A 25706-nucleotide genomic window follows, 5' to 3' on the forward strand; every position below is an offset into this window, starting at 1 on the left:
AGCAGAAACATGGTTTGGTAAATGGCAGCAACAGTGCAGGAGCCGCACCGCAGGCTTCCAGCTTCAGGAATCGTGTAAATGTACCAGTTTGCAAGGGCGGGGGGGGGGGAATGGAAGCTGTATTGTCACCCTAGGGTAACCAGTATAGTGATGTGTGATGTATCCCCTCTGCTGATTGGGACTATTTTTAGCAGAGGTCTCATGATTCATATCTGCAGGCCTTTTAATCAAAAGGGTGGAGAAATGGGGCGCAATCAGAAAGAGGGCTCAGTGATTCCTCCGTAAGGTCAAGTAGACTCTAGCTGTATCCTTCCTGGTGCTCTCCCTAGGGGTCATGGGGTCGTGAGTAATTCAGAACCACTTTCCCTTGTCGGATGGTTTTAGGTATCTATGGGTCACATATTTATGTTTCAAAGAAGGATTTGTCATTTGCCTTAGCAGGGATACGACACCAGCTCTCTGGGGTACCTGCCAGTGGCAAGAGGATCAGAAATGGAGGCATTCTCCTTCTCCTTTCCTATAGGGTAGGGGAGGAAGTTGTGAGGTTCCTTTCTCTGTGGACTCTATACATCACAGTACAAAGGAGGATTGGTCATCCACTTGAGCAAACTCAGAAAATAAGCTCACCGCAATGTTTGTCTCTGTGGGACGAGGCGAAAAAAAAGTGCAGGCATTCCCTTTTTTCCTTTCAAAATATTTTATTTTCAAAGTATATTGAATACAATTCAATACAATTAATTATTGTTTTAAAGTCTCATTAACAATAAATCCTGGCATTCCCTTTTTTCTGTCCTCTCTTCTTGGATAAAGGAGGAATAGATGGACAATGAGGAAGTGGGATCTAGGTTGTGCTCAGGCCCAAAAAAAAGGTTTACTGAATTCACTGTTCAAATTCGTTTGCACTGATTTGAAGTTGCCACTTTCTGGGTCTGCATTTCTGAAAATTCCACCATAAAGTTCTCAGTCATTCCTTTTTACGTCATCATCTAGAGCAGCCTGTTGCAGGCTCTCAATCACCTTGGATTTTTCAGGAAGTGATGGTGCCAGTTATAGAGGATGATGGTATTTGAAGTTCTGCTCGAACCTTGTAATGGTTCCAAAGCTGAACAGTGAGGTTCGTCCCATACTGCATCTCAACGGTTTTCTCCACAAACAAGAATGTTGAACGCAGTAAGTGTGTGCAGTAGTGTCTTTCCTCCAGCATTCCATTGTGTTCCACCTGCATTCCAGGGAGCAGAAAGGTGGAAGTGACATGTCCCGCACTAGTGACCCAACCCAACATGACACGTCACATCCACCTTTCTGTTGCCTGGAACGCAGGTGGAACGCAATCGGCGTACCTGCTGTCATCCACAAGCTACTTGATGTTTACCTAACTGTAAGTGCATATGTTTTATGGGTTAAACTAGTTAAATGCTACACCGTGAGAAGTTCTCTTTCTCTCTTTGATATATAATTCATATCGTGTTGGCTTTATACTGATGTTGGCCATCTCTTCCACTGGAGGATCCATCTCTGCGAGTAGGTTGTTAGCTCACATTCACAGTGGAAGACGGCACTTTGTTCACTATACAAAGTATATTCACTTCACTTGATTGGAGAGTTATCGGTGGCAGTTCATGGACTTTATTATGGATTTATTTTTATATTTATTTATATATATATATATATATATATATATACTGTGTATATATATATATATATATATATATATATATATATATATATATATATATATATATATTCTATCAAAATGTAATATGCAAATACAGTGCTACCTGATGTGAAAAAAGGTATCAAATGTGATATTAAGCAGCGCTCAAGAGAATCAAATAAAAAAACACACATATAATATTGCTAAACTATTAAGTGAAAAATAATGAGTGATCCACCCTCTATGTGAAACAATATATCAGTGTCAAAAAATAGGTGTCAATAATACACCCAAAATAACAGGTTGGCAAAAAATAAATCCATAAACTGATTGTGTGAACGTAAATGAAGTTCATAAATGGAGAACAGAAGAAATCCCTTCACGATCTTCAGACAGTGCTTTCACCACACCACAGTGACTGCGTGATTCCACCACCCATCAGAATGCAAACTCACCACAATAAACGGCCTGACACTCTCGTGTTAAGGCACACAGGCTTTTTAACTGAACCACTCAGTTTAATTGATGGAACTCCCTCTTTGGAAACTGGAGCACTCAGTTAAATAAATGGAGATCCGTTGGAAAAAGGAAAAACTCCAAGATGACAGCCACATGTATAATGAAGAGAGAGAGCACAATAGTGTGATATTGCAACACAACTTTTAATAAAAACACTAAAAATCTCCCAATAGATGCACTCACAAAAATGACTCTTGTCATAAGCAGTGATTAAATCCAAACATCACACGGTGTAAACACAAACGAAAATTTTCCTCCAGGTGAACCAGTGGTCACGGCGGACCAACAAATAGCCCAGGTTTACTCACAGCCCTATGAAGGTGTACTGGAGTCGCTCTTCAGATGACTATATTGGTGACAGATGGACCGTTCCACGCCCGACCAGTTCAGTTTAAGGTATGCGGTTGTAACTTAGTACCCACGCCCCGACATGTTTCATCATACTGATTTAATCATGGGGATGCTTACCAGATGTCACATGCCGCTATATGTAGCTGCCAAGGTCCCCCCCTCACTTGCACATTGGTGCACGCCTTCCGTTCATTACAAGCATCAGCTGTGTGGACAAACGTCCCACTCAGCTGTGCTGGCATGCAAGTGTGCAGCTCTGACCAAACAGAGCAGCATAATCATGTGTGCGAGGTGGAGGCCCCCAGTGGTGACGTTGGTGTACTACACCTAATCACACTGCCTGTATTCAATGAAGTGTCTATCACCAGTGGTCAAACTGGTGTATGACACCCATTCCCACTGCCTATATTCGATACAGTGTCTAACCCCAGTGGTGAAACTGGTGTACGACACCCATCAAGCATAGAGTGTACTGCAAACTGAAAGAAGGGGGATATCCCTCTAAGAAATAACTAACAGCCATTCGGGTGTCCCCATGACCACGAGTCACCTCCAGGTCTATACAAACACGATCTAACAGTGTAAAGTCAGAAACACAAAGTACAATATCTCTCATTAATCTAAAGTGAGAGCATACTACATGGTTATATGAATCTAAAAAAGAATATATATTATTCCAAAATCTAAAAACACATAATCAACCATAAATATATATAAAACTGAATTAAATACATATAGTATAGGCGGTATTCCTAAAATTATATTGAAGAGTTGCATATATTATTATCCATCATAAAATTTCAATAAAATGGTAGTAATCAAAATGAATAAAAAATGTCTACACATATATACATACATACATATACATATATATATATATATATATATATATATATATATACACATATATACATATATACATACACACATAAAAATTATTATTTTTAAAAAAGATTCTATAAACTGGAAAACGATTTTACACTGGGGCATGTACTTTGAACGAGATATACATAAATATGGGCAAGTTTAGACATGCAATGGTTCAAATTAAAGTGGGTGAACTTCATCATCTCCATATGCATGGCATAACAAAAATTTAATTATATAGTCATACAGAGCCCATGATCATAGTGGGTGGCCCAGTTGTCTGGCCCCCTTGTACCAACATAATTCATGACCATACTATATATATGTACACCTTAAAACCTGCTCCTAGTCTAAACATTACTGATGAAGCAGTTCACGTCCAACTCTATGTTGAGGCCCCTCGGAAATTGACTTTTTAAAAGAAAGATCCATTGAGTTTCTCGCTGCGATAGATCTCTCACCCTGTTTGAACCTCTCCATGAAGGGTGTACGCAGTCAATGCCACAGAACTGAGCTAGCGAAGGATCTTTGTTATGTTTTTCCTTAAAGTGGACTGACACACTGTGGTAATCAAAGCCCTTCTTTATGTTTGCCAGGTGTTCAGCCACTCGTATCCGCAATAACCTCTTAGTTCTTCCTACATAAAGTAGTCCACATGGGCACCAAATCAAATATACTACATGAGAAGAGTTGCAGGTGATAAATTCTTTAATAGAGAAAATCTTCCCATCACTGCTCGTGACCTGTTGTTTTCCTCTATTACTTATCTGCACAGTTCTGCAACAAATGCATTTCCTGCACGAGTAGAACCCCTTGAAATCTATTCTGAGGGCCTGCTGATCTGGGGGATCTAGAATCTTGCGGACCACCTTGTCGCCGAAATTAGGAGCCCTCCTATAGATGAATCGTGGTTGACTCGGAAGTATTTCGGCAAAGTGTCTGTCCTTCCCCAGGATGTGCCAGTGATTCTTGATGATAGCCTCTACCTCCCTGTATTGGGCATGAAACCCAGACAGGAAGCCCCATTGGTGTTGGTTATTATTTGGCTGTTCTACCTTCTTCTCTAAGCATTTTTCTCTAGGGATAGCAGCAATTTCTTCAATCATTGTGTTCAGAGCTGGCTCATCATATCCCTTCTGAACAAATTTATTCTTCAGTGTTTGTGCTTGTGAGAGATAATCATTGGCATCTGAGCAATTGCGACGAACTCTTAAAAATTGCCCCTTAGGGATATTTTTAATCCATGCTGGGTGGTGTCCACTATTAATGGACAAATAACTGTTACGATCAGTTGGCTTGAAAAAGACTTTAGTCTTTAGTTTATTTGCTTCTCTTTGGATAGTGACATCCAAAAAGTTGACCATATTTCCGCTAATTGTATATTCCAATTTAATGTTGTTGGGATTACTATTGAGGTCTTCCAGAAACTTTAGTGCATCTTGCTGCGATCCTTCCCATATAAATAAAATATCATCTATAAATCTCCGATAAAATAATAATTGGGGTCTCCGGTTATGAAAAACATGCCTGTCCTCCCACTCAGCCATGAACAGGTTGGCGAGGCTGGGGGCAAACTTTGCCCCCATAGCCACGCCAACCTGCTGGGAGAAGAAGGAGCCATCGAACCAGAAATAATTATGGGACATGCAGAACTCTAATACATGTCCCATAAATTTCTTCTGAGTATGCGGTATATCATCCCTCCTGCTAAGTGCCCAGTTCAACGCCAGTGCCGCATCATCATGCTGAATAATGGTATACAGTGATGCCACGTCAGCTGTTACCAAAAAGATGTCTGTTTCAGGCCTGATGCTCACTTTGTCTAGGGACTGTAGCAGGTCGGTGGTGTCTTTCAGATACGCCTTGGTTGTGCAAACACTCAGTTGGAGAAATCTGTCAAGGTATTCTCCCAATCTGGCTGTGACTGATCCAATCCCGTTAACTATTGGTCGGGCAGGTGGGATAATTTCATTTTTGTGGATCTTAGGCAAAGTGTAGATCACCGGTATCCTACACGCTGAGGGAGCTAAGTACTTTTTCTCTTTCAGATTCAAAGCTCCAGTATGATAGCCCCAATCTACCAACGCATCAAGTTGTACCTTGTATGGTTCGGTAGGGTCTGATGCTAGTTTTCTATATGTAGAAGTATCGCTCAGCATATTGGACAACTGGGTGCAGTAGAACTCCTTATCCAGGACCACCACCCCTCCCCCTTTGTCCGCTGGTCGGATCACAACATTCTTCTTATCCTCCAAAGATTCAATACCTTCTTTAATATAGCGGGGATTCACACCCTTCTTCACAGGTAATTCCTCAATGTCTTTGAGTACCAACTGTTTAAAAACCTCTATAAAATGATTATTGGAAATCTGAGGATTAAATAAGGATTTATTCTTGAGTCCACTGTCAACTTTCGTTGCCACACTGGTACTTTTCATAGAAGACGTGACAGGGTGGCTCAAGAAGTATTTTTTCAAATTCAGAGTCCTGACAAATTTGTGTGTGTCTATATAGACGTCAAATTTATTCATTGTTCTTCTAGGAGCACACTTTAAACCCGTGTTGAGGATATTGAGCTCTTTCGGGCTCAACGTCACCTTACTCAGGTTGTATATTCCTGTGGTTCCACCTCCCTCATTCTTTTTTTGGGATTGTTTCCTTCGGCCTGCCCTGCATCCACGTCTTCTCTTTGATATGTTTCTGGTCCTCTTTGCGGAAATTTCGGAACGACATGCTTGTCTCCTCCTTTGTTGTTCCTGGTCTGTGAGTTCCTCCTCGGAGTCCCACCTCTCCCCCCCCTCCCCCGATGCCCTAAAAAAGGCTGTTGAGAGTAGTATCCATTATGATAGTCCTCTGCCAGAGGTTGATATCTATTGCCCATATGCCCATACTCTGGTCCTGGATAGTATCCTGGAGGGGGCGGATGGTGGGACCACTGTTGGTAATTATGTTGTGGAGGATAATTAAACTGATCTTTCCTCCCATAAAATTGTGGTGTCCGTGGGGACTGATATTGATAGCCATACTGTTGTCCATTTCTCTCCTGCCTTGAAGGTCCAGGTGATGCCTGTTGAGAGGCATATTGATCTTTTTTACCAGTGTTACTACCACTTCCTCGAGCTTGATTCGATGAGCTCCGATCAAGCTTCGATTTTTTATTATTGTTGGTGCTCTGTTTAACAGTAGTTTCCTTCTTGGGTATAGCATCCAGGATTCTTGATGGTTGTTGTGAGGCCACAGTGGCTTCCTCATCAATATCATTGTTAATGATTCCTGTGCTTTGCCAAGCATAAATTCTATTATTCTTAAAGTCCTCCGAATCCCTATTGAATTTTTTGACTTTCCTTTTCTGTGTTTCTCTGTCAATTTTTTCCAGTTTCTTTTTCATATTAACATTAAAATCCTTTATTAAACTGGTTTCCTTAATTGGTTCCAATTTATTTCGTAAAACCTGAATTTTTTCATTCAGTAGGGCCAGTTTGATTTCTTTCCTTTTAAGAACTAAATTCTGCAACTCTTTCCCTGCTTTATTGAAAAAACTTAACCATTCGGTCATGTACTTAGTGTCGGTTAAACCATCTTGAGGTGTCACCTCCCACCTCAAGCTTCTGAAAATAAGGCCCTCCTTGTTATAGTGTTCAAAGGTGAACACGTCCCACCAGGCTTTGACCTGTTTTTCTAATAGGTTCTCTAAAGCTTTCAGAGTTCCTGGATAGTCTTCCTCACACTCTGCCATTTCCTGGTTGGTGGAGAAAACTGATTCTGCATTAATCTGTCTATTCGACAAAAAATTAATGACTTCCATAGCAGCAGTGAGTAAACATATATATATATATATATATGTATATATGATAGAGTGCGGTATGGAAATGTAATTTAATTTGCACATTTTTCTTTCACTTTTTAGACCTTGGGTCTCACTACGAGCAGCTCTGTATCCACATTCGTTTTTGTATTCACTGCGGTTTTATCTATATTGATTTACTTGATTGTCCAGGGTGCGCAGTCTTAAAGGGGTTTCCTTTTCTTTTTTCTACATAGTCATGATTTATAGCTGGCTCTGTGGTCCCGTGATGTACGATACAGGAAAATAGATTTTTGTATTTACCTGTATAATCTGTTTTTTGGAGTACATCACGGGAACACCAAGATCCCTGCCTACTTTGTAGAGGTTCATTGCTTGCTACAAAACAGGGGTACTTCTTGCATTGGAGGAGTTAGGGGAGAGTTGCTTGTCTTTTTTTGCCAGTGACCAATCACCTGTAGGTAGTGCATAACCTGGTGTAGTCCTGACTTTTAGCTTGCTCCGTGTCCCTTGATTTACTCCAAGAAATAGATTTTACAAGCAAGTACAAAAATCCAGTTTTATGCACAGGGTTTTATTTTATTACTATGTTGGTGCAATGATTGTGTGCAGACAGACACAGTGTATCTCACAATATGTGCCTGTGATGAGTTTTGACACACTCAGGCTTTAGTGTACAGTACATATGCTGAATTTATTATCACTATTACTACAGAATGTTTGCCTAGAGTATACTGTGAAATAAATATTGATATCACTAGAGTAAAGTGAAAATATAAAATACATAGGACCCACTGTTCTAGGAGAATCGAAGGGTGCACATGCAGATGTTACTCAGTTCTCCAATATTAATTACCTATTCATACATTTTGCTCTGATAGCATGATGTATGAATTTTTAAAATCTGCTGTTTTTGTTGGCATGTGCATTTCATTACTTAGTCCACTTTGTCAGATCGGAAGGCACAAAAGCAGCATTGTCACACAGCAAACAAGGACCACACTGTATACATTGAACATCAGGGGACGATCAGCAAGATATTGGCAGGGATTGTTTGTGTGAATCCTTGCAGTCATAAAAGCCACAGTGCAGACCACACCAAACATCCAGGGGACACACATGGCTCCATTTTCTTAAATACTTTTTATTACTCCACCTTAGAAGAGGTATTGGCCATCTTGAGCTGTAAGCCCCCCCTCTTCCTACTACTGGATATTACTACAGTGTGTATGTTAGACAGTGACACCTGCTGGTTTTCATTACCGCAAGAGTTCTCTGTCTAGATGCATGTGTTTCCCTTATCGCTACTCTCCCTGGATGTTCTGCTCACCAGCAGTACATAATGTTGGACATCTGCCTATAATATCTACTTGATCTTAGATTTTGGACTATTTGGTCCTGATGTGATATCTATACACGGTCTCTTTGCAGTGTTGTTAAGAAACCCTACTCTTTATATTTACAAGCTCCTGAAGAAGCGCATCTATGTACGTAACACATACAGCAAATGTTTTGTGCGACCTCATATTTTGACTCAACTACTCCATGTGAATATCTCCATTTGGATGCTACTACCGGTTACCTTTATTCCTGCACCAATTGGGTTCACAATATATTTATAAGTGTACCTGAACAATACTCCCCTGCTGTTGTTCAGTTGCATTAGTTAAAGAGGAACTTCACAGACATGTGAAAATGAAAAGTTGGCAACTACAAATACTGCAGCTGCTGACAAATGCCTCGTACACACGGTTGGACTTTTGACAGGTTCTCTATCTAAGGTCCGTTGGTCTTCTGCAGGGGTCAAGTCCTGGGGAAAAAAGTGTGGGAACTCCCACCCAAGATCCACTCCCCCACCAAAAAAATAAATAAATGATACGCTCATATGCATAATTACTAAACCGCATTTGTTTTGTTTTTTTCGATCCACTGTACCTTAGTAATCCTTTATGTTACTGGCCGCTTCCTGTATATGGATTCATCGGGTAGTGTGCAGGGTATTCCGTCACTTCCTCAATGCCGCAATGTCTCCTGGGAGCTTTTGTCATTGTTCCCAGGAGACATTGCGGAGGTCTGCCGCGAGTTATCGCGGTATTTAGAAAGAACTTGCTCCCAGGAGACATTGCGGCATTGAGGAAGTGACGGAATACCCGTATACTACCCGATGAATCCATATACAGAAAGCGGCCAGTAACATAAAGTATTACTAAGGTTCGCCTGCCCCTGACAGTGACTCGAGCTGGGCATCGTCACTTAGTGAAGGATTGGCTCGGGCGGCTCGGCTGCTCTCGTCCTGCAAAGGGAACTGCGTTCCTGCTGTGAAAAAAGTGCAGGAACTCCATTCCCACGCGTTCCCGCAGGACTTGAGCCCTGGTCTTCTGACGAAAAAAGTCAGATGGAAGCTACACACGGCCGGACTTTCCGAGAAAATAAGCCTGTCTGACTTTTTTCTCGGAAAGTCCGGCCATGTGTACGAGGCATTAGGAGGCAGATACTTACCAGCCCATGAAGTCCTTCGCCATCCTCCACTCATCGTAAGGGCTTTGAATCTTCCTTGCTGCCATACTGAAAGTAGGAGAAGGCATCATCACAAAACAGGTTCTCCCCACAAATAAAAAAAATTACCCGGCCTGAGGAGAAAGATTATGAGAAGCGTAACTTTTATTTTTCAGTAAAGGTCTGCTTTAATTAGGCCCAGTTTATTTAATACAAGTGCTCTATAAATTTGATGTCACAGTCCTGTGACTTTCAGTCAGACTTCTGCCATTGCAGTACATTAAAAATAAATGAGAAACTTCACATATCCACAAAATATAAAATGTGCTGCTGTTCTTTCTGCTTACTGTCTTTCTAGCACTTAACTCCTTGTCAGATGACATGTACCTTCTAATCTTTTAGCAGTTGCCTGTCACTACAAGGTATTGGCACTGGAAGCGGACAAACAATTAATGTAGCTCTGAATATTTCTTTTTAGGGAATCAAGGACATTTCGCTTGACAGGTTTATGCATGGAGGAGCCAATGTTACAGGATTCCAGCTGGTGGATTTTAATACTCCAATAGTGACAGAATTAATGCAGAGGTGGAAGACACTGGACCAGCGGGAGTACCCAGGATCTGAAAGCCCTCCAAAGGTACTTGGTTATTTCTTGTTCATCATCACACAGGGGTTATTTATAAAAACCATCACATAAGCTAGAGGAAAAATCAGGATGCACAGGTGAAGCTTAAAGATACATACCAGTCACAAATGAGAATCATGCTTTGAAATTCATACAGAGAACACAGACTACCTGCCCAGCACTTCAGTTTTTTTTTCCATGGGTAGCAATAGTGCCCAAGGCGACCCACTGCTTAAAATTGCTAAGTTGCCAGCTATCTGCTGCTCTGGGAATATCAAATGCTCATCCTAATAATCTGAAGGCCTGAAATTCTCAACTCCATCCATTGTTGGCTCCCTCCTGTGTCTGAGACGGAGAGAGAAAGAAGTTGCCAAAAAGTTACGATAAAATAATACATTTCAACCCAAAAGTTTATTGCGAGTTTTGCTGCAACAGAAAATCACAATAAGGTAAAACAAACATTCTGGGTCATGTTACTCAAGCTACTCCTTATTGCTGGCCATACACTCTGATGCCCCGTACAAACGCTCAGGATTTCTGACGGGAAAAAAACAGTCGGAAATCCCAAGGGCAAAACCGAGAGCCTCCTACAGATGATCGGTTTTCCCTTTGGAAAAATGAGAGAGATTCCTTGGGAATCCCGAACCTGTGTTTGCTCCATCTGAGTTTTTCCCCACAGGAAAACGGCCAGAAATGGCCGTTTTCTGATACACACAGCCAGGTTTTCTGAAGGGAAAAAGTCAGTCGGGAAACCCGCCGGGAAAAAAGAGAGCTGGTTCTCTTTTTTTGTCTGGCGGGTTTGCCAGTTTTCCTGTCGGAAAACCTGCAAAGGGAGCATACACATGGCCCGGATTCACAGCCAAAAGCTCTCCTCGCAGTTTTCCCATTGGAAAACCTGGTCGTGTGTACATGCTTTCGATTTTTTTTTTTTTTTAGCCTGTGCTAAACAGCGCAAATGGACAAATCTCCCTCTGAAGCTATTGTATTCTGACAGTCAGTGCAGTACATTGCACCAGCTGACAAAATATCCGAATAGAACCCTCATCTAGGCGGGTGCTGGCGCTGTTTGGCTGACAATTTTTTCTCCTGATCTCTTTTGAATCTTCAGTCGAAGGCTGTGGGACGGAAGGATGCTCATAGGGCTAAACTGAGCAAACTTCACTTTGTGGTTGGCCAGTTTATGGAAATCAAATCTTGTCCAGAACCATCTTTTACACAAATTTCAACTATTTGTGGCTCCATTTATTACTCATGCTTCTGCATTTATTTTTATTTTTATACAGCCAGTTTTATGTCCTTTGCAGAACTGCATGCAGATAGCATGGGTTTGCAGAAGACCCATTAGGTTCAATTCACAAGGCTAAAACAGCAGGATAAGGATTCTTATTGTCGAAAAGTGAGCTTCGTGGGGGTTTTTCTATTACTGACCGCAGAGTATATTATGTAAAGTCTTCTTTTCAAAACCTAATTCTCAGTGTATGGATTAATAGTAGCCAGACACCTTTAAAGGTGGTCATGTGTACTCCGTTGAATATTTGTTGAATCATTCATTGTGTAAAATTTTAGTACACATAAAAAAGACAGAGTTGATGGGGTGTGAAATAGCATATATTATATATCATAACGGTTCCTAAACAAGGCCGTATATAGTGCTTGTGGCTGTTCTGGAATACTGCTGATGCAGGCGGCTGCTTCCCAGCTGATTCAATTCCATAAATCTCATAAGCACAAGAACACAGCATGCAAGGGTAATATGATATCTGCGCAGTTCACTACATGGCTGCCCTCACTGAGTCTAGATGACAGGTACCAGCAATACATCCCAACAGAACAATGACCTTAGCAGCTAAATTATATTAGGAACATGACAGAGTGATTATAGAAAGGCTCAAGCCTCATCTTTTCTTGTAAGCCTATATTTTTTTCAGATTTTGTTTGAATTGGTAAAATACATCTATACTTACATCAGTTTTCCAAGGCAAAGGATAAGGGACTATTTTTACCTAGGTGACACAGCCCACCACACCCCTGGTCACACTGCCATGGTTTCAGATGAAAAATACACATAGACATAATATTTCATACACAAAAAATACTTAACCTCTTCCCGCCATGGTACATACAGTATATGCGGCAACAGGGTGGGTGGCTTTTAATGCCCAGCTGTCACACATATGCAACCATGCCGCTTTGCAGTTCTGTGTTGATAGCTTGCTCACTGCTCGCTTCCAGTACACTGACCAAGCTGTTACTGGCAGCTCCATGTGTCTGCTTGTGATAGGGAGTGTGCTAATAAACAAGAGCATGCTGTAGACCCCTGATCAGCCTAATTTTTATTTATTTTTACCATTAGACTTCAGATCAGCCCAATTCCTGCACCTTCACCTCTCAGATCAGCCCCAATTCCTGCACCATAAGACTTCAGATCAGCTCAATTCTTGCATCATCTCACCTCAGATCAGCCTCACATCTTGAAACATCAGACCTCATATCAGCCCCAATTCTTGCACGTTCACCCCTCATATCAGCCCCAATTCTTGCACCTTCACCCCTCAGATCAGCCCCAATTCCTGCACATTCACCCCTCAGATCAGCACAATTCCTGCATATTCGCCCCTCAGATCAGCCCCAATTCTTGCATCATCTCACCTCAGATCAGCCTCAATTCTTACATCATCTCACCTCAGATCAGCCTCAAATCTTGCACCATCAGACTTCAGATCAGCCCCAATTCTTACACCTTCACCCCTCAGATCAGCCCCATTTCCTACACCTTCACCCGTCAGATCAGCCCCAATTCTTGCATATTCGCCCCTCAGATCAGCCCCAATTCTTGCACATTCACCCCTCAGATCAGCCCCAATTCTTGCACCTTCACCCCTCAGATCAGCCCCAGTTCCTGCACATTCACCCCTCAGATCAGCCCAATTCCTGCACCATCAGACTTCAGATCAGCCCAATTCCTGCACCACACCTCAGATCAGCCTCAATTCTTGCATCATCTCACCTCGGATCAGCCTCACATGTTGCACCATCAGACTTCAGATCAACCCCAATTCTTGCACCTTCACCCCTCAGATCAGCCCCATTTCCTGCACCTTCACCCCCTCATATTAGTCCCAATTCCTGCACCATCAGACTTTAGATCAGCCCAATTCCTAACCCCATCAGACTTCAGATCAGCCCAATTCCTGCACCACACCTCAGATCAGCCCCAATTCTTGCACTTTCACCCCTCAGATTAGCCCCAATTCCTGGGCCTTTACCCCCTCAGATCAGTCCCAATTCCTGCACCATCAGACTGCAGATCAGCCCAATTCCTGCACCATCAAACTTCAGATCAGCCCAATTCCTGCACCACACCTCAGATCAGCCTCAATTCTTGCATCATCTCACCTCAGATCAGCCTCACATCTTGCACCATAGGACCTCAGATCATCCCCAATTCTTGCACCTTCACCCCTCATTCCTGCACCTTCACACCTCAGATTAGCCCCAATTCCTGCACCTTTACACCCTCAGATTAGTCCCAATTCCTGCACCATCAGACTGCAGATCAGCCCAATTCCTGCACCATCAGACTGCAGATCAGCCCAATTCCTGCACCATCAGACTGCAGATCAGCCCAATTCCTGCACCATCAGACTGCAGATCAGCCCAATTCCTGCACCATCAGACTGCAGATCAGCCCAATTCCTGCACCATCAGACTGCAGATCAGCCCAATTCCTGCACCACACCTCAGATCAGCCTCAATTCTTGCATCATCTCACCTCAGATCAGGCTCACATCTTGCACCATAGGACCTCAGATCATCCCCAATTCTTGCATCTTCACCCCTCAGATCAGCCCCAATTCCTGCACCTTCATACCTCAGATTAGCCCCAATTCTTGCACCTTCATACCTCAGATTAGCCCCAATTCTTGCACCATCAGACTTCAGATCAGCCCAATTCGTGCACCATCAGATTTCAGATCTGACCCACTTTGTGCACCATCAGACCTAAGATCAACACCTTATCATCTCAGATCAGCTCCAATCCCTGCACTGTCACACCTCAACTACGATTCCTGCAACTTTCACACTTCAGATCATTTCCAAGTCCTGATGAGACCCAATTCCCTACCTTCAGACAGACCTTCAGATCAACGAAGTTCCAGTACATTCAGAACTCAGATCAGCCACATTTCTGCTCTTTCAGATCTCAGATCAGCTGCATTTTTGCACCTTAAAGCGGATGTGCCACGGGAAAAATATATTAAAAGCCAGCAGCTACAAATACTGCAGCTGCTGACTTTTAATATTAGGACACTTACCTGTCCTGGAGTCCAGCGCCGATCGCAGCAGATGACGAGCGATCGCTCGTCACTCTGCTGCTCCCCCCGCCATCCACGCTGAGGGAACCAGGAAGTGAAGCGCTGCGGCTTCACTGCCCGGTTCCCTACGGCGCATGCGCGAGTCGCGCCGCGCCCGCCGATTGGCTCCCGCTGTGTGCTGGGAGCCGAGTGTTCCCAGCACACAACGGGGGGGGGGGGCGACGGGATATGACGGAATGCCCGTCTTTTGCCCCTGAATGCCGGGCCGGAAGTGGGTGCAAATACCTGTCTTTAGACAGGTATCTGCACCCCCCTCCCCCCTGAAAGGTGTCAAATGTGACACCGGAGGGGGGGAGGGTTCCAATCAGCGGGACTCCACTTTAGGGTGGAGAACCGCTTTAAGACCTCAGTGCAGACCCAATTCCTGCACAATCAAGTGTCTCCAATAGGATGAGGAATAGGATGGATGGGCAGGCTTCTTCATATAAAGACATCCACAGCCACAGGCTGACCTACACTGGTACTGGGAGGAGGGCCAGCACCTGAACATTGGCAGGTGGGCCATCATGGAGATGGGTAGGCAAAGGGCGGCAGGCCAGGCTTTGTAATTGACAGTCTAATGAGGTGTCGGTACTGTTTGACAGCCACACTTGGTGGTGGATTTACTAGAAGAATAAAGGATGTTCACTTTGCAAAGGTAATGTTCACTGCGCTTAGTAAATAAAGTGAAGCTGTGTTCACGACAGTCACCCAATCCGATTTTAGTAAATTTCCTTTTTAATTTTCTGCAACCATGACCATTCATACACAACTTTACCCTTTTTACAGCCTGTGTGAAATATTTATTTTGATCCAGCTGTAAAATTTATTTGGCTATCTTTTCCCTTTTTAAGAAAATGTATTATAGGTTATGGCATTTATAGCATTTTTAAATGCCTCATATACACTTGTTCCTTTTCCTTTTATCTTCCTATCCTGTAATGTAGAATCCTTAGGGAAAAGATCATCTTCTATTGCCAATTCAAAAGATACTTGTTGAAGAGGTCATATACACAGCTTGACCGGAACATTGATTATTTATTTGAAAAACACAATAAGTGCTTCTTGACCAGGAACAGGTTTACTTGGAAGCAGAATGCCACATTGCTGTGTTATCGGACAGGATCATTAATGGTCTAGTTCATATATTTACTTACCATTTGACCCCAAAGCTATACGAAGTACAGGGAGCATTGTACTGTATAACAGGATAAGGAAATTGGTGAAATTAGAGTGGGTAGAATACAATCCTACTAGAACAAACTGTATATGAGATAGATAGAAGATAGACTGATGGATAGACAGACAGGTAGACATATTACATGGAGTTACAACAATGTAGATGGATAGATAGATAGATAGATAGATAGATAGATAGATAGATAGATAGATAGATAGATAGATAGCAGGCAGATTAAAGGAAGAGTTGAGATAAATACTGTACAGTATACATAGATACAAACATAGATACTGTAGATGGATACATCAATATACAGACAGATTACGGAGAGATATATGATAGAGAGACAGATACCATTTTTGATAGATAGATAGATAGATAGATAGATAGATAGATAGATAGATAGATAGATAGATAGATAGACACAGGTTACAGGAAGAGGGTGGATGGACATATGTATAGATACACTATATTGTCAATAGTATTGGGACACCTGCCTTTACACACACATTAACTTTTTTTTTTTAAGGGTAAATTTATTGAATAAAAAAAAAAAAATCCAGACTTCATTCTATAACCAATTGCTATACAATGTCCATCACCCATCATGCAAGGAGTCTCTAACCTAGTTTGGGTTCCCGTTAACCGGGTAACTGCTCACATCCAATCGGTCTAATCCCAGTATTACATCCACCTCTTATCCCGCCACAACATTCTCAGAAGTGTATTTCAGCCATCCTGCCCAAATTTGCTAGAATTTCTTGGGGCAACCTCTAGCAGTGTAGGTCAGTTTATACATTGGCACCACCTGGTTCACTAGGTCTATCCAATACTGCAGTGAAGGAGGGACAGGGTCCCTCCATCTGAGAGCTATTGCATTTTTGGCATAACAGAACAGTATTCTGAGCAGTGTCTTTCTTGATTCAGACAACCTTTCTTCCCCCAGATCCCCCAATAGGCACCTGGCCGGAGAATAGATATTCAGGAGGGCCAGATCATCCTCTAGATACAGAAGAATTGCCTTCCAGAATCTCACCACATGGGGGCATAGCCACACCATGTGAAAAAAGTCTCCCACGGCACCCCTACATCTATAACACTCTGGTGTATCCAGCCTTCCCATTTTATGTAATCGGTGCAGTGTATAATAAATCCTATGCAAATAATTGAACTGTATCAGTTTGTCTCTTGCTGACAACATCGATGGCAGCAACGAATTCAGGGCCTTGGCCCAGGACTCATCCGACATGCATGGGACATCAGCTTTCCACTGCATCGCCACCCTCTCCATTCTGGCAAAAGATAATGCTAGCAGGGAAAAATAGTATCTAGAGACATGCTTTGAGTGATCCTCCGGAGCCATAATTTTCTCTGTACAGGAGGGGAGAAGAAACACCTCTACCAAGCCCCCCCCCCCCCTATATTGAGCCCGCACTGCGTGAGGCAGCTGTAGATACCGGAAAATAAATTATTAGGCAGTTTATATTCAGACTTCAGGTCCATAAACGATCTAAATGTTCCATTCCTAAATAATTGGTTGGCATACTTGACTCCATACGTAGCCCAGCATGCGCCATCAGGAATTTTGCATATCTCCTTCAGCTGAGGGTTGTGCCTGAAGTGGGGATTCGGAGAACCAGACAGACTGGTACCTCCCATCCTCGCATTACACATATGAAATATCTTATAGGACAGTTTCAATATGCCCACACCCTGTACTGGATATGGGCCATTCCGATACAGAACATTAATCAGAGCCTCATAAGAATGCACCTGAGCTGCCTGGGTGGCCACAGAGGCATTGTCCAACCTCGGAAAGCCCCACCAATGAACATGCGTCAATTGAGCTGCTAGATAATAGCACTGCAAGTTTGGCAATGCCAAGCCTCCCACCCGTATCGGCAAGTATAAGGTGTCCACGGATACCCTAGCTGGTTTAGCTCCCCATAGGAAGGGGAGAAGCAGCGTATTGATATCTGTAAACAGTTTCTTAGTTATGTATATTGGCGCATGCCAGACCACGTAGATAAATCTAGGGAGATAAATAATTTTAAATATGTTTACTCTACCCAGGAGGTTGAGGGGCAGCGTACTCCAGAACTGAAGACTCTCCCTGAGGTGCGCCACCATCAGGAGCAAGTTATTCTTTATATATGTACTTAGTGGCAGTTGTATCTCAATTCCTAAGTAGCGAAAAACGGGGGACCACCTGTAATGCTATTCCCAGGGGCATTAGAGGGGCATATTCGGGACAAAATGGGAGGACCACAGACTTACTCCAGTTCACCTTGAATCCAGAATACACCCCAAATCCAGAGATTCTGTCCAAAGCAGTTGTCAAGGAGCCCTCCGCTTCAGCTAAGTAAAGAAGCATGTCATCAGCATAGTGACATTTTTTCCTCCCTATCAGTAAAAAAAGACCTTAATCCCTACATCCGCCCACAAGAGGGCTGCCAGAGGTTCTATAGCAAGGGCAAACAGCAGGGGTGACAATGGGCACCCCTGCCTAGTGCCTCTAGCAATCTCAAATGGCTCCGTAACAATATTGTTCACCCGCAGACGAGCCACTGGTGCAGCATACAACAGTCTCACCCAAGCTAAAATCCGAACCGCCCAAGGACCGCTATCAGGTATGACCACTCAATTGAGTCAAAAGCTTTATGAGTGTCTAATGACACCACTATTCTAGTGTCAGGGGTGGGCCCTTCAGTTTGTAAAATAGTAAAGAGTCGGCGTAAGTTTATGGCCGTTGAACGTGTCGATATAAAACCCGTCTGATCAGGATGTATAACTGAAGCTATGACCTTATTAAAACGAGCAGCTAGAAGTTTAGCTAGGATTTTAGCATCCACATTAATTAGTGAGATGGGCCTATATGATTCACAAAGCTCATGGTCCTTGTGCGGTTTTGGGATCAGGACAAAAAGGGCTTCTCTAAGAGTTTCCGGGAGCACCCCTAGTTCAAGGGACTTTCCGTATACCTCCAACAGCTTCGGAGCCAGACTCTCCGCATACGTGTCGTACCACTCAACCGGATAGCCATCCAGTCCTGGTGTCTTATTCGGGCTAAGTGAACGTATGGCAGACACTATTTACTCTACAGTTAATGGGAGATCCAATTCCCCTGCCGCTTCCTCAGACAGTTCCGAGACTGGAATAGGGGCCAGGTAATCATGCACCTCCGTCTCCCCATAGTCCACCCTGGAAGAGTATACGTTTGAATAGAAATCAACAAAGGCGTCAGCTATGTCCTGTTGTGATGGGCATCATAGATGTGTTGGATAGAAGCAGCTGGTTGCTGCGAGTGAGCCAGGTAGGCCAGTAATCTACTATTTTTGTTGCCAAATTCGAATATGCGCTGGGACTGATACAGAAGCTTTTTCAGATTGTTTTCCACCAGTAGTAGATCTAGTTGCCTAACTCCCTCCCTCTAGGTCCTATGAGTGTCAGGGTTGGGATTCCTAATATAGTCCACCTCGGCTTGGGTGGCAGTTTGCTCTGATTTCCTTCCCTTCCATTCCCTATCTGACCTAGTCTGTTTAATGACTCCCGAAACAGAGCCTCTAAGCGTGGCCTTAAATGCGTCCCATGTAACTCCCACAGGAACCTCATCTCTATTTTCCCTCCAAAAGGCATTTATAGATGTCAAGGTGGATCTCTCAAAGATTTCCTCCTTGAGCCACAAGGGACTCAGTCTCCACAAAACGAACCCCCTTGGTCCCTCCATATCTATTGAGACCAACAGGGGAGAATGATCCGAGATGGCTTGAGGAAGGTATTGGACATCCAGGATCCTAGGAAGGAGCTCCCTTGAATCACATGTCCAACCTCGACAGGGTGTTGCAAGTGGCCGAGTAACAGGAGTATGCTTTAGTGTTAGGATTCTTCCACATACACGCCTCCACCAAGTCATAGGGTTTCACACATGCCTCCAAAAGGGAGCTGTCCAATGGGCGCCATACCATATCTATCCATTGCTGGTGACAAAACCACGTTCAAGTCCCCTGCCAAAATTACAGGCCCCTCCGCCACCCTAAGCACTTCAGTCATAATTGTGTCCCACACTCCCACTGTGAACGGGGGTGGTATATACACCGCCACAACGGTGCAGTGTGTGGCGTGTGGTCTGAGCACTGACATGCTGACCCCCCACCTCTTCAACCCCAGCATTCATACGTCTATTTGCCAAAGACAATGTCTGGATTTGATGCTGAGCATGTTCACTCAACTTCTTTGGTTGACCCTGGAGAGGTCTGTTCTGAGTGGAATCTGTCCTGTTAAACCGCTGTATGGTCTTGGCCACCGTGCTGCAGCTCAGTTTCAGGGTCTTGGCAATCTTCTTATAGTCTAGGCCATATTTATGTAGAGCAACAATTATTTTTTCAGATCCTCTGAGAGTTCTTTGCCATGAGGTGCCATGTTGAACTTCCAGTGACCAGTATAAGAGAGTCAGAGCGATAACACCAAATTTAACACACCTGCTCCCCATTCTCACCTGAGACCTTGTAATACTAACGCATCACATGAGAAAATAGCTAATTGGGCCTAATTTGGACATTTTAACTTAGGGATGTACTCACTTTTGTTGCCAGAAGTTTAGACATTAATGGCAAATGTACACATGTTATACAAGCTGTACACTCTATATTTTACATTGTAGCAAAGTGTCATTTCTTCAGTGTTGTCACATGAAAAGGTATGATAAAATATTTACAAAAATGTGAGGAGTGCACTCACTTTTGTGAGATACTGTGTATTGATACAAAGATAGATAGATAGATAGATAGAAAGATCAATCGACAGAATACAGGGAGATATATGATAGATAGACAGATCTATTTATGGACAGAAAGAATACAAGGGGATATGAAAAAACAGATATATAGGTAGATATAGCATCACAGATTACAGGGAGATAGATATATAGATATATAGATAGATAGATAGATAGATAGATAGATAGATAGATAGATAGATAGACAGACAGACAGACAGACAGACAGATAGATAGATAGATAGATAGATAGGTAGATTAAGGAACATTGGAGAAAAATAAAGACAAAAGAAGGAGTCTCTGTTCCAATGTAATATGTATTTCATATAGTGATGTGTGGCGCCCCTCAGGGGGATTGTGTGGTACAGCCTTGGATATGCCATCTGCACAGAATATTTTTTTTAATACACTTGCACATATTGAATATTCTTCCCATTATAAGTAAACAAATTGCCTATGTTTTCTTGCAGTATACATCTGCACTGACTTACGATGGTGTTCTTGTGATGGCTGAAGCTTTTCGTAATTTAAGAAGACAAAAAGTTGATCTTTCAAGAAGAGGAAATGCAGGAGACTGTCTTGCTAATCCTGCTGCTCCATGGGGCCAGGGGATTGATATGGAGAGAACATTAAAACAGGTATTTCTTAGTGTTCTTTGCCACCTACAGGGTTTTTGTTATTAAACGCTGATCCTTACTTTGTACAAATATATTTTATTACAGGTTCGAATACAGGGTCTAACTGGAAATGTACAGTTTGACCATTATGGCCGAAGGGTCAACTACACAATGGATGTTTTGGAGCTAAAAAGTACAGGTCTCAGAAAGGTAGGTATACATTTACTTAATTAATAAATAAAGAGTAAGTCCACCCAAAATTGATCATTTGCTTTTGAGTATTGTGGATTGAATTCCCTACTTGTTTTTTATATCATTTATTGACTCTGTCAATCTGAGCCATAGTTAGAGGGGTTTGTAATGTACACGGGGACACAATTACTTGGTTCCTTAGTTGATATATTGCCAGCTCAGCCTGCCTGCTGCATGAATTGTGGGGAGTGTAATCTTTTGGCATACGTCTCTATTATATTAAAGAGATAAAAGCAGTTATGTCTGAGGCCTCGTACACACGACCGAGTTTCTCGGCAAAAACCAGCAAGAAACTTGCTGGGAGATATTTTTTGGGCGAGGAAACCGGTCGTGTGTACATTTTCGTCGAGGAAACTGTCGAGAAACTCGACGAGCCAAAAAGAGAGCATGTTCTTTATTTCCTCAACAGGAATGGAGAAACTTGCCTTGTCGAGTTTCTCGACAGCCTAACAAGGAACTCGACGAGGAAAACGATGTGTTTCGCCCGTCGAGTTCCTCGGTCGTGTGTACGAGGCTTCATACACATGAATTGTTCTCTCCACCACCTCTCTGACAAGCGTTTTGCAGTGGATCACTTTTCAGAGGGCAGAGGATGGAGGAATAGCAGCCAGGCATTCAGAGGACAATATTTCTGCTTTCTAAATGCCAATTTTTTTTATAACCATAGGGCAATTGTTTTGTAGTTGCAGCATGGTCCCATTCACTTACATGGCTTGTATTTGGCAGGCAGTAGAACAGCAGCTCAATCCCATTTTTTTTTTTTTATCGCACCCTGGCCAATGGTGTTAATGAGGCCTAAGGCTGGGTTCACACTAGTCAAGTGACAATTGCAGCTCTGGTTTCCCTACGACGATAACAATTATTCATTCATCGGTCACTCTCCATTGTAGCTGTGGATCAGCTGACCAGGGAGCAGTGTTGGGGGAGGGGGAGAGAATTCCTGTTCACAACGGAACACATCTGCAAATCAGGTGCGTTCCCATTGAAGATTATGTGCCTGCAATTCGCACCGCACTGCCTAGAAAATGTACACGTTTTTTGTGCAATGCACACCTATGTGAACCAAACCCATTAAAAAGAACATATTTTCAAATGTTCTGTAAATTGGATGTGGTGTAATCCAGTTTGCATATGTGTGAACCCAGCCTTAGAGTTTTCTTGGAGTCCTGGACTTCAACGTGAGGGAACCAGTGCCTCCTGGGGGATCTGGAAGGATTTTTGGAATGACTAGGACCATGCTTTGTTTTGTTTTTTGCCTTTCTCTGGATCAGCTGTGTGTATAAGGTTCTGTATATGATGGTTATCTTGTTGTATTTATTAATATATTTTTTGGTTGAACAACTGTATATGGACTTTTTTAGCCTGAATAATTATGTAATTATGAGAGTCATCAAAGTTGATCCAGTCTATAAACGATCACCCAAAACTTAAAAAAAGTTTTGTTCCACCCTTGCCCTTTAATAATTTGTGATACCAATTTTGGTATATTTGCCTGTTTGATTGGTAATGTTCTTGTTGCGCAGTTTTACCTGTGTCCTTGTCATCTAATTGGATTTGAAGTGAACTGTCATAACTTATAAACAGGCATACCTATTTAGCCATGTATGTAATACGTATTGTGGCCAGTGGCAGCTAATTCAAGATTTCAGGACTGAGCTGCACTTTCTCAGAAACATAATATTTTCTGTCCATTGGGAGTGAGAACTATATATTTTTTTCACTGTAGTCTTCATTCACGTCACCTGCAGTGCGTGGTAACATGTGGCAAACGTGTTTGTTACCACAATGCGTGTTAACACAGCTGACAAATGATATTGCATTTCAGTACCATTCATTCTACACACAGGAAAACAATCATCTCACAGTAGAATAGATGTTGCTCCCTTTATTTCATCACTTTGGACTGGGGAGAAGATGCAGAGGAATCAGGTTAGAACACAGAGCTTCCTAGAAGTGTTAGAGATGATGAGGACTATCAGCACTCTTTGCAGAACACCAGCAGTCCGAATTTAGAACATAAAAGGGAAACACAGCTTTTCTACTATGAGCTCCTCCTATCCATTGAGTAGTGACAGGGTTTCTATAAAAAATAAATAAACAATCTCTTGTGGACACTGAGAGATTGAAAATAGTTTTTAGACAAATCATTTTAGTGTGCATATTATGTATCATTGTTTCAATTTTTGTGCCCAGAGTTCATATTTTAAGTTTATTTAAATCCAAAACTTTTTGTAAGAAATGTGTAAAAACCCCTGCCACTTTTTTTTGTGGCCTTCAATGTTCCACTCGGTAGATTTACCTTTATTTTATTTTCAGTATACACAGCAAGAGTTTCCAGTATTCTTGTTCTGGTGACTGATGCTAAGAGTAATGCCTCATACACACGATCAGTTTTCCCGATGGGAAAACTGTGAGGAGAGCTTTTGGTTGGGAATTCCGGTGGTGTGTATGCTCCTCGCAATTTTTACGATGGGAAAACTGACCAAAAACCACCGGACAAAAAAAGAGAACCAGTTCTCTTTTTCCCCGGCGGGAAAACCGCGATGGAGCATACACACGGCCGGGATTCCCGGCCAAAGCTCCATCGCTGTTTTGCTCTCTGGAAAACTGCCCGTGTGTAGGGGAAAGACTGAATTGAGCAGGTTCTCGGCTTTCCCCTCTGGATTTCCGACAGGAACTTTTCCCGTCGGAATTCCCGTACGTGTGTACGAGGCATTAGGACCTGTGTAGATAGACTTTTGTTCACTTCTCCCCCAGTACAAGTCTATGGGCATGCGAAAGATACTAAAGCAGGTAAAACGCAGGTCAACTGCACCTGCAATGAATGCCGAATGGTTTCAAGCTGGTGTTTTATTTATTTATTTACTTTTAGCCATTATATATCACTAGCAATTCACATAGCACTTTACAGACTGATCATTCATATCAGCCCCTGCCTTCATGGAGCTAACAATCTAAGGTCCCTTTCCCATGTGTATACATACACATGCTAGGGAAGATTTAGACAGGAGACAATTAACCTAATGGCATGTCTTTGAAATGTGGGAGGAAACCGAAGTTCATAGAGGAAACTTTCACAAGCACAAAGAGAACCTGCAAACACTATTAATTTAGTTAAAAATATATTGCAACTGACCATGAAAGCCCATCAACACCTGATAAAACCAGACAGGGGTTCAAAACTCTCACCATTCTATTCAAAACTAGAATAAAAGTTTTGGGTTTAGATTCACTTTGAAGTAGGATCTTGCTCTACGTCAGGGGTGCCCAACCTTTTGAAGAGTGAGGGCCACTTAAGCGACTTGGTAACCGGTCACGGGCCACAATGAGCGGAGCGGATGGATGGCAGCTCACTCTCCTCCTTTTTTTTTTTGTGGAATCAGATTGGAGGTAGGCGTTTGTAAACGGACACAAGTCCATTTACATCTGCCACTCCTTAGAAGTGAATGGTGGGTCTGATTGGGTCGGACTGACTGTGTGAAAGGGGCCTAAGGCTGCTTTCACACTGATGCACTGTTTACCCACACTGTGAGTGCATCACAGTTCACCTGTGGCTTTCCTGCAGGTTAGCTGCACTTTGCCATAGACTTCTATTATATCCTGTAGGTGTGGTGCACTTTCAGAAAGCACAAAAAAACTCACAGATAATAGAAGTCTATGTGGATCAGTTTAAAAGCAGCCCAGTAACCACTGCAGAACAGACATGCCCATATATACACTGTGATTTTAGTAATAAACTTACCTTTAATAACAGTCTTCTATTCTATTCCATCCCAGAGCAGGAGGTCGTGGGCCACATCAGAGGGCTCCGCGGGCCACATGTGGCCCCCGGGCCACTGGTTGGGCACCCCTACTCTACGTGTTGTTGGAAAATACAAGTGATTGAACAAATAGACTGTTGCGTGCAAAGCTTTAAGGGTTTTCAAACTGTTGACGCCATATAAATTCTGTATAATAATAATAGTATTTCCTGGGGCTTTCCTGTGCTCAGAGAACCAAACATACCACATACAGCCTGTTATACGTACAAGTAAATGGCTGTACTGAAACATATTGTAAATGCTGATGCTTCTTTGCATCAGAGTTTACCCGTGCATGTGCGTATTTCCTGAGAATATTTAAAAATATGCACATGGGTTTAGATTACATAAGGACAGCACCTCATTAATTGTAGTCCTCCACCTGGGCACAGAAGGCAGATATCGAGATTT

At 42.7% G+C, this 25706-nt stretch overlaps 1 protein-coding gene across 8 annotated transcripts in view; it reads left to right on the plus strand.

The window, feature by feature from the left end:
• The window catches only part of GRIA4 (glutamate ionotropic receptor AMPA type subunit 4), a 430528-nt gene that overhangs the window by 303031 nt on the left and 101791 nt on the right, over positions 1 to 25706 (plus strand). For all 8 annotated transcript variants that reach the window (XM_040340234.1, XM_040340233.1, XM_040340232.1 and 5 more), the window contains exons 6-8: positions 10171 to 10329; positions 21097 to 21264; positions 21349 to 21453. In XM_040340234.1, coding sequence (XP_040196168.1) covers positions 10171 to 10329; positions 21097 to 21264; positions 21349 to 21453 — 432 coding nt within the window. The remainder of the gene's footprint in view (positions 1 to 10170; positions 10330 to 21096; positions 21265 to 21348; positions 21454 to 25706) is intronic.

This window comes from Rana temporaria, chromosome 2, assembly GCF_905171775.1.
Source record: "Rana temporaria chromosome 2, aRanTem1.1, whole genome shotgun sequence".
NCBI classification, from domain to species: domain Eukaryota; kingdom Metazoa; phylum Chordata; class Amphibia; order Anura; family Ranidae; genus Rana; species Rana temporaria.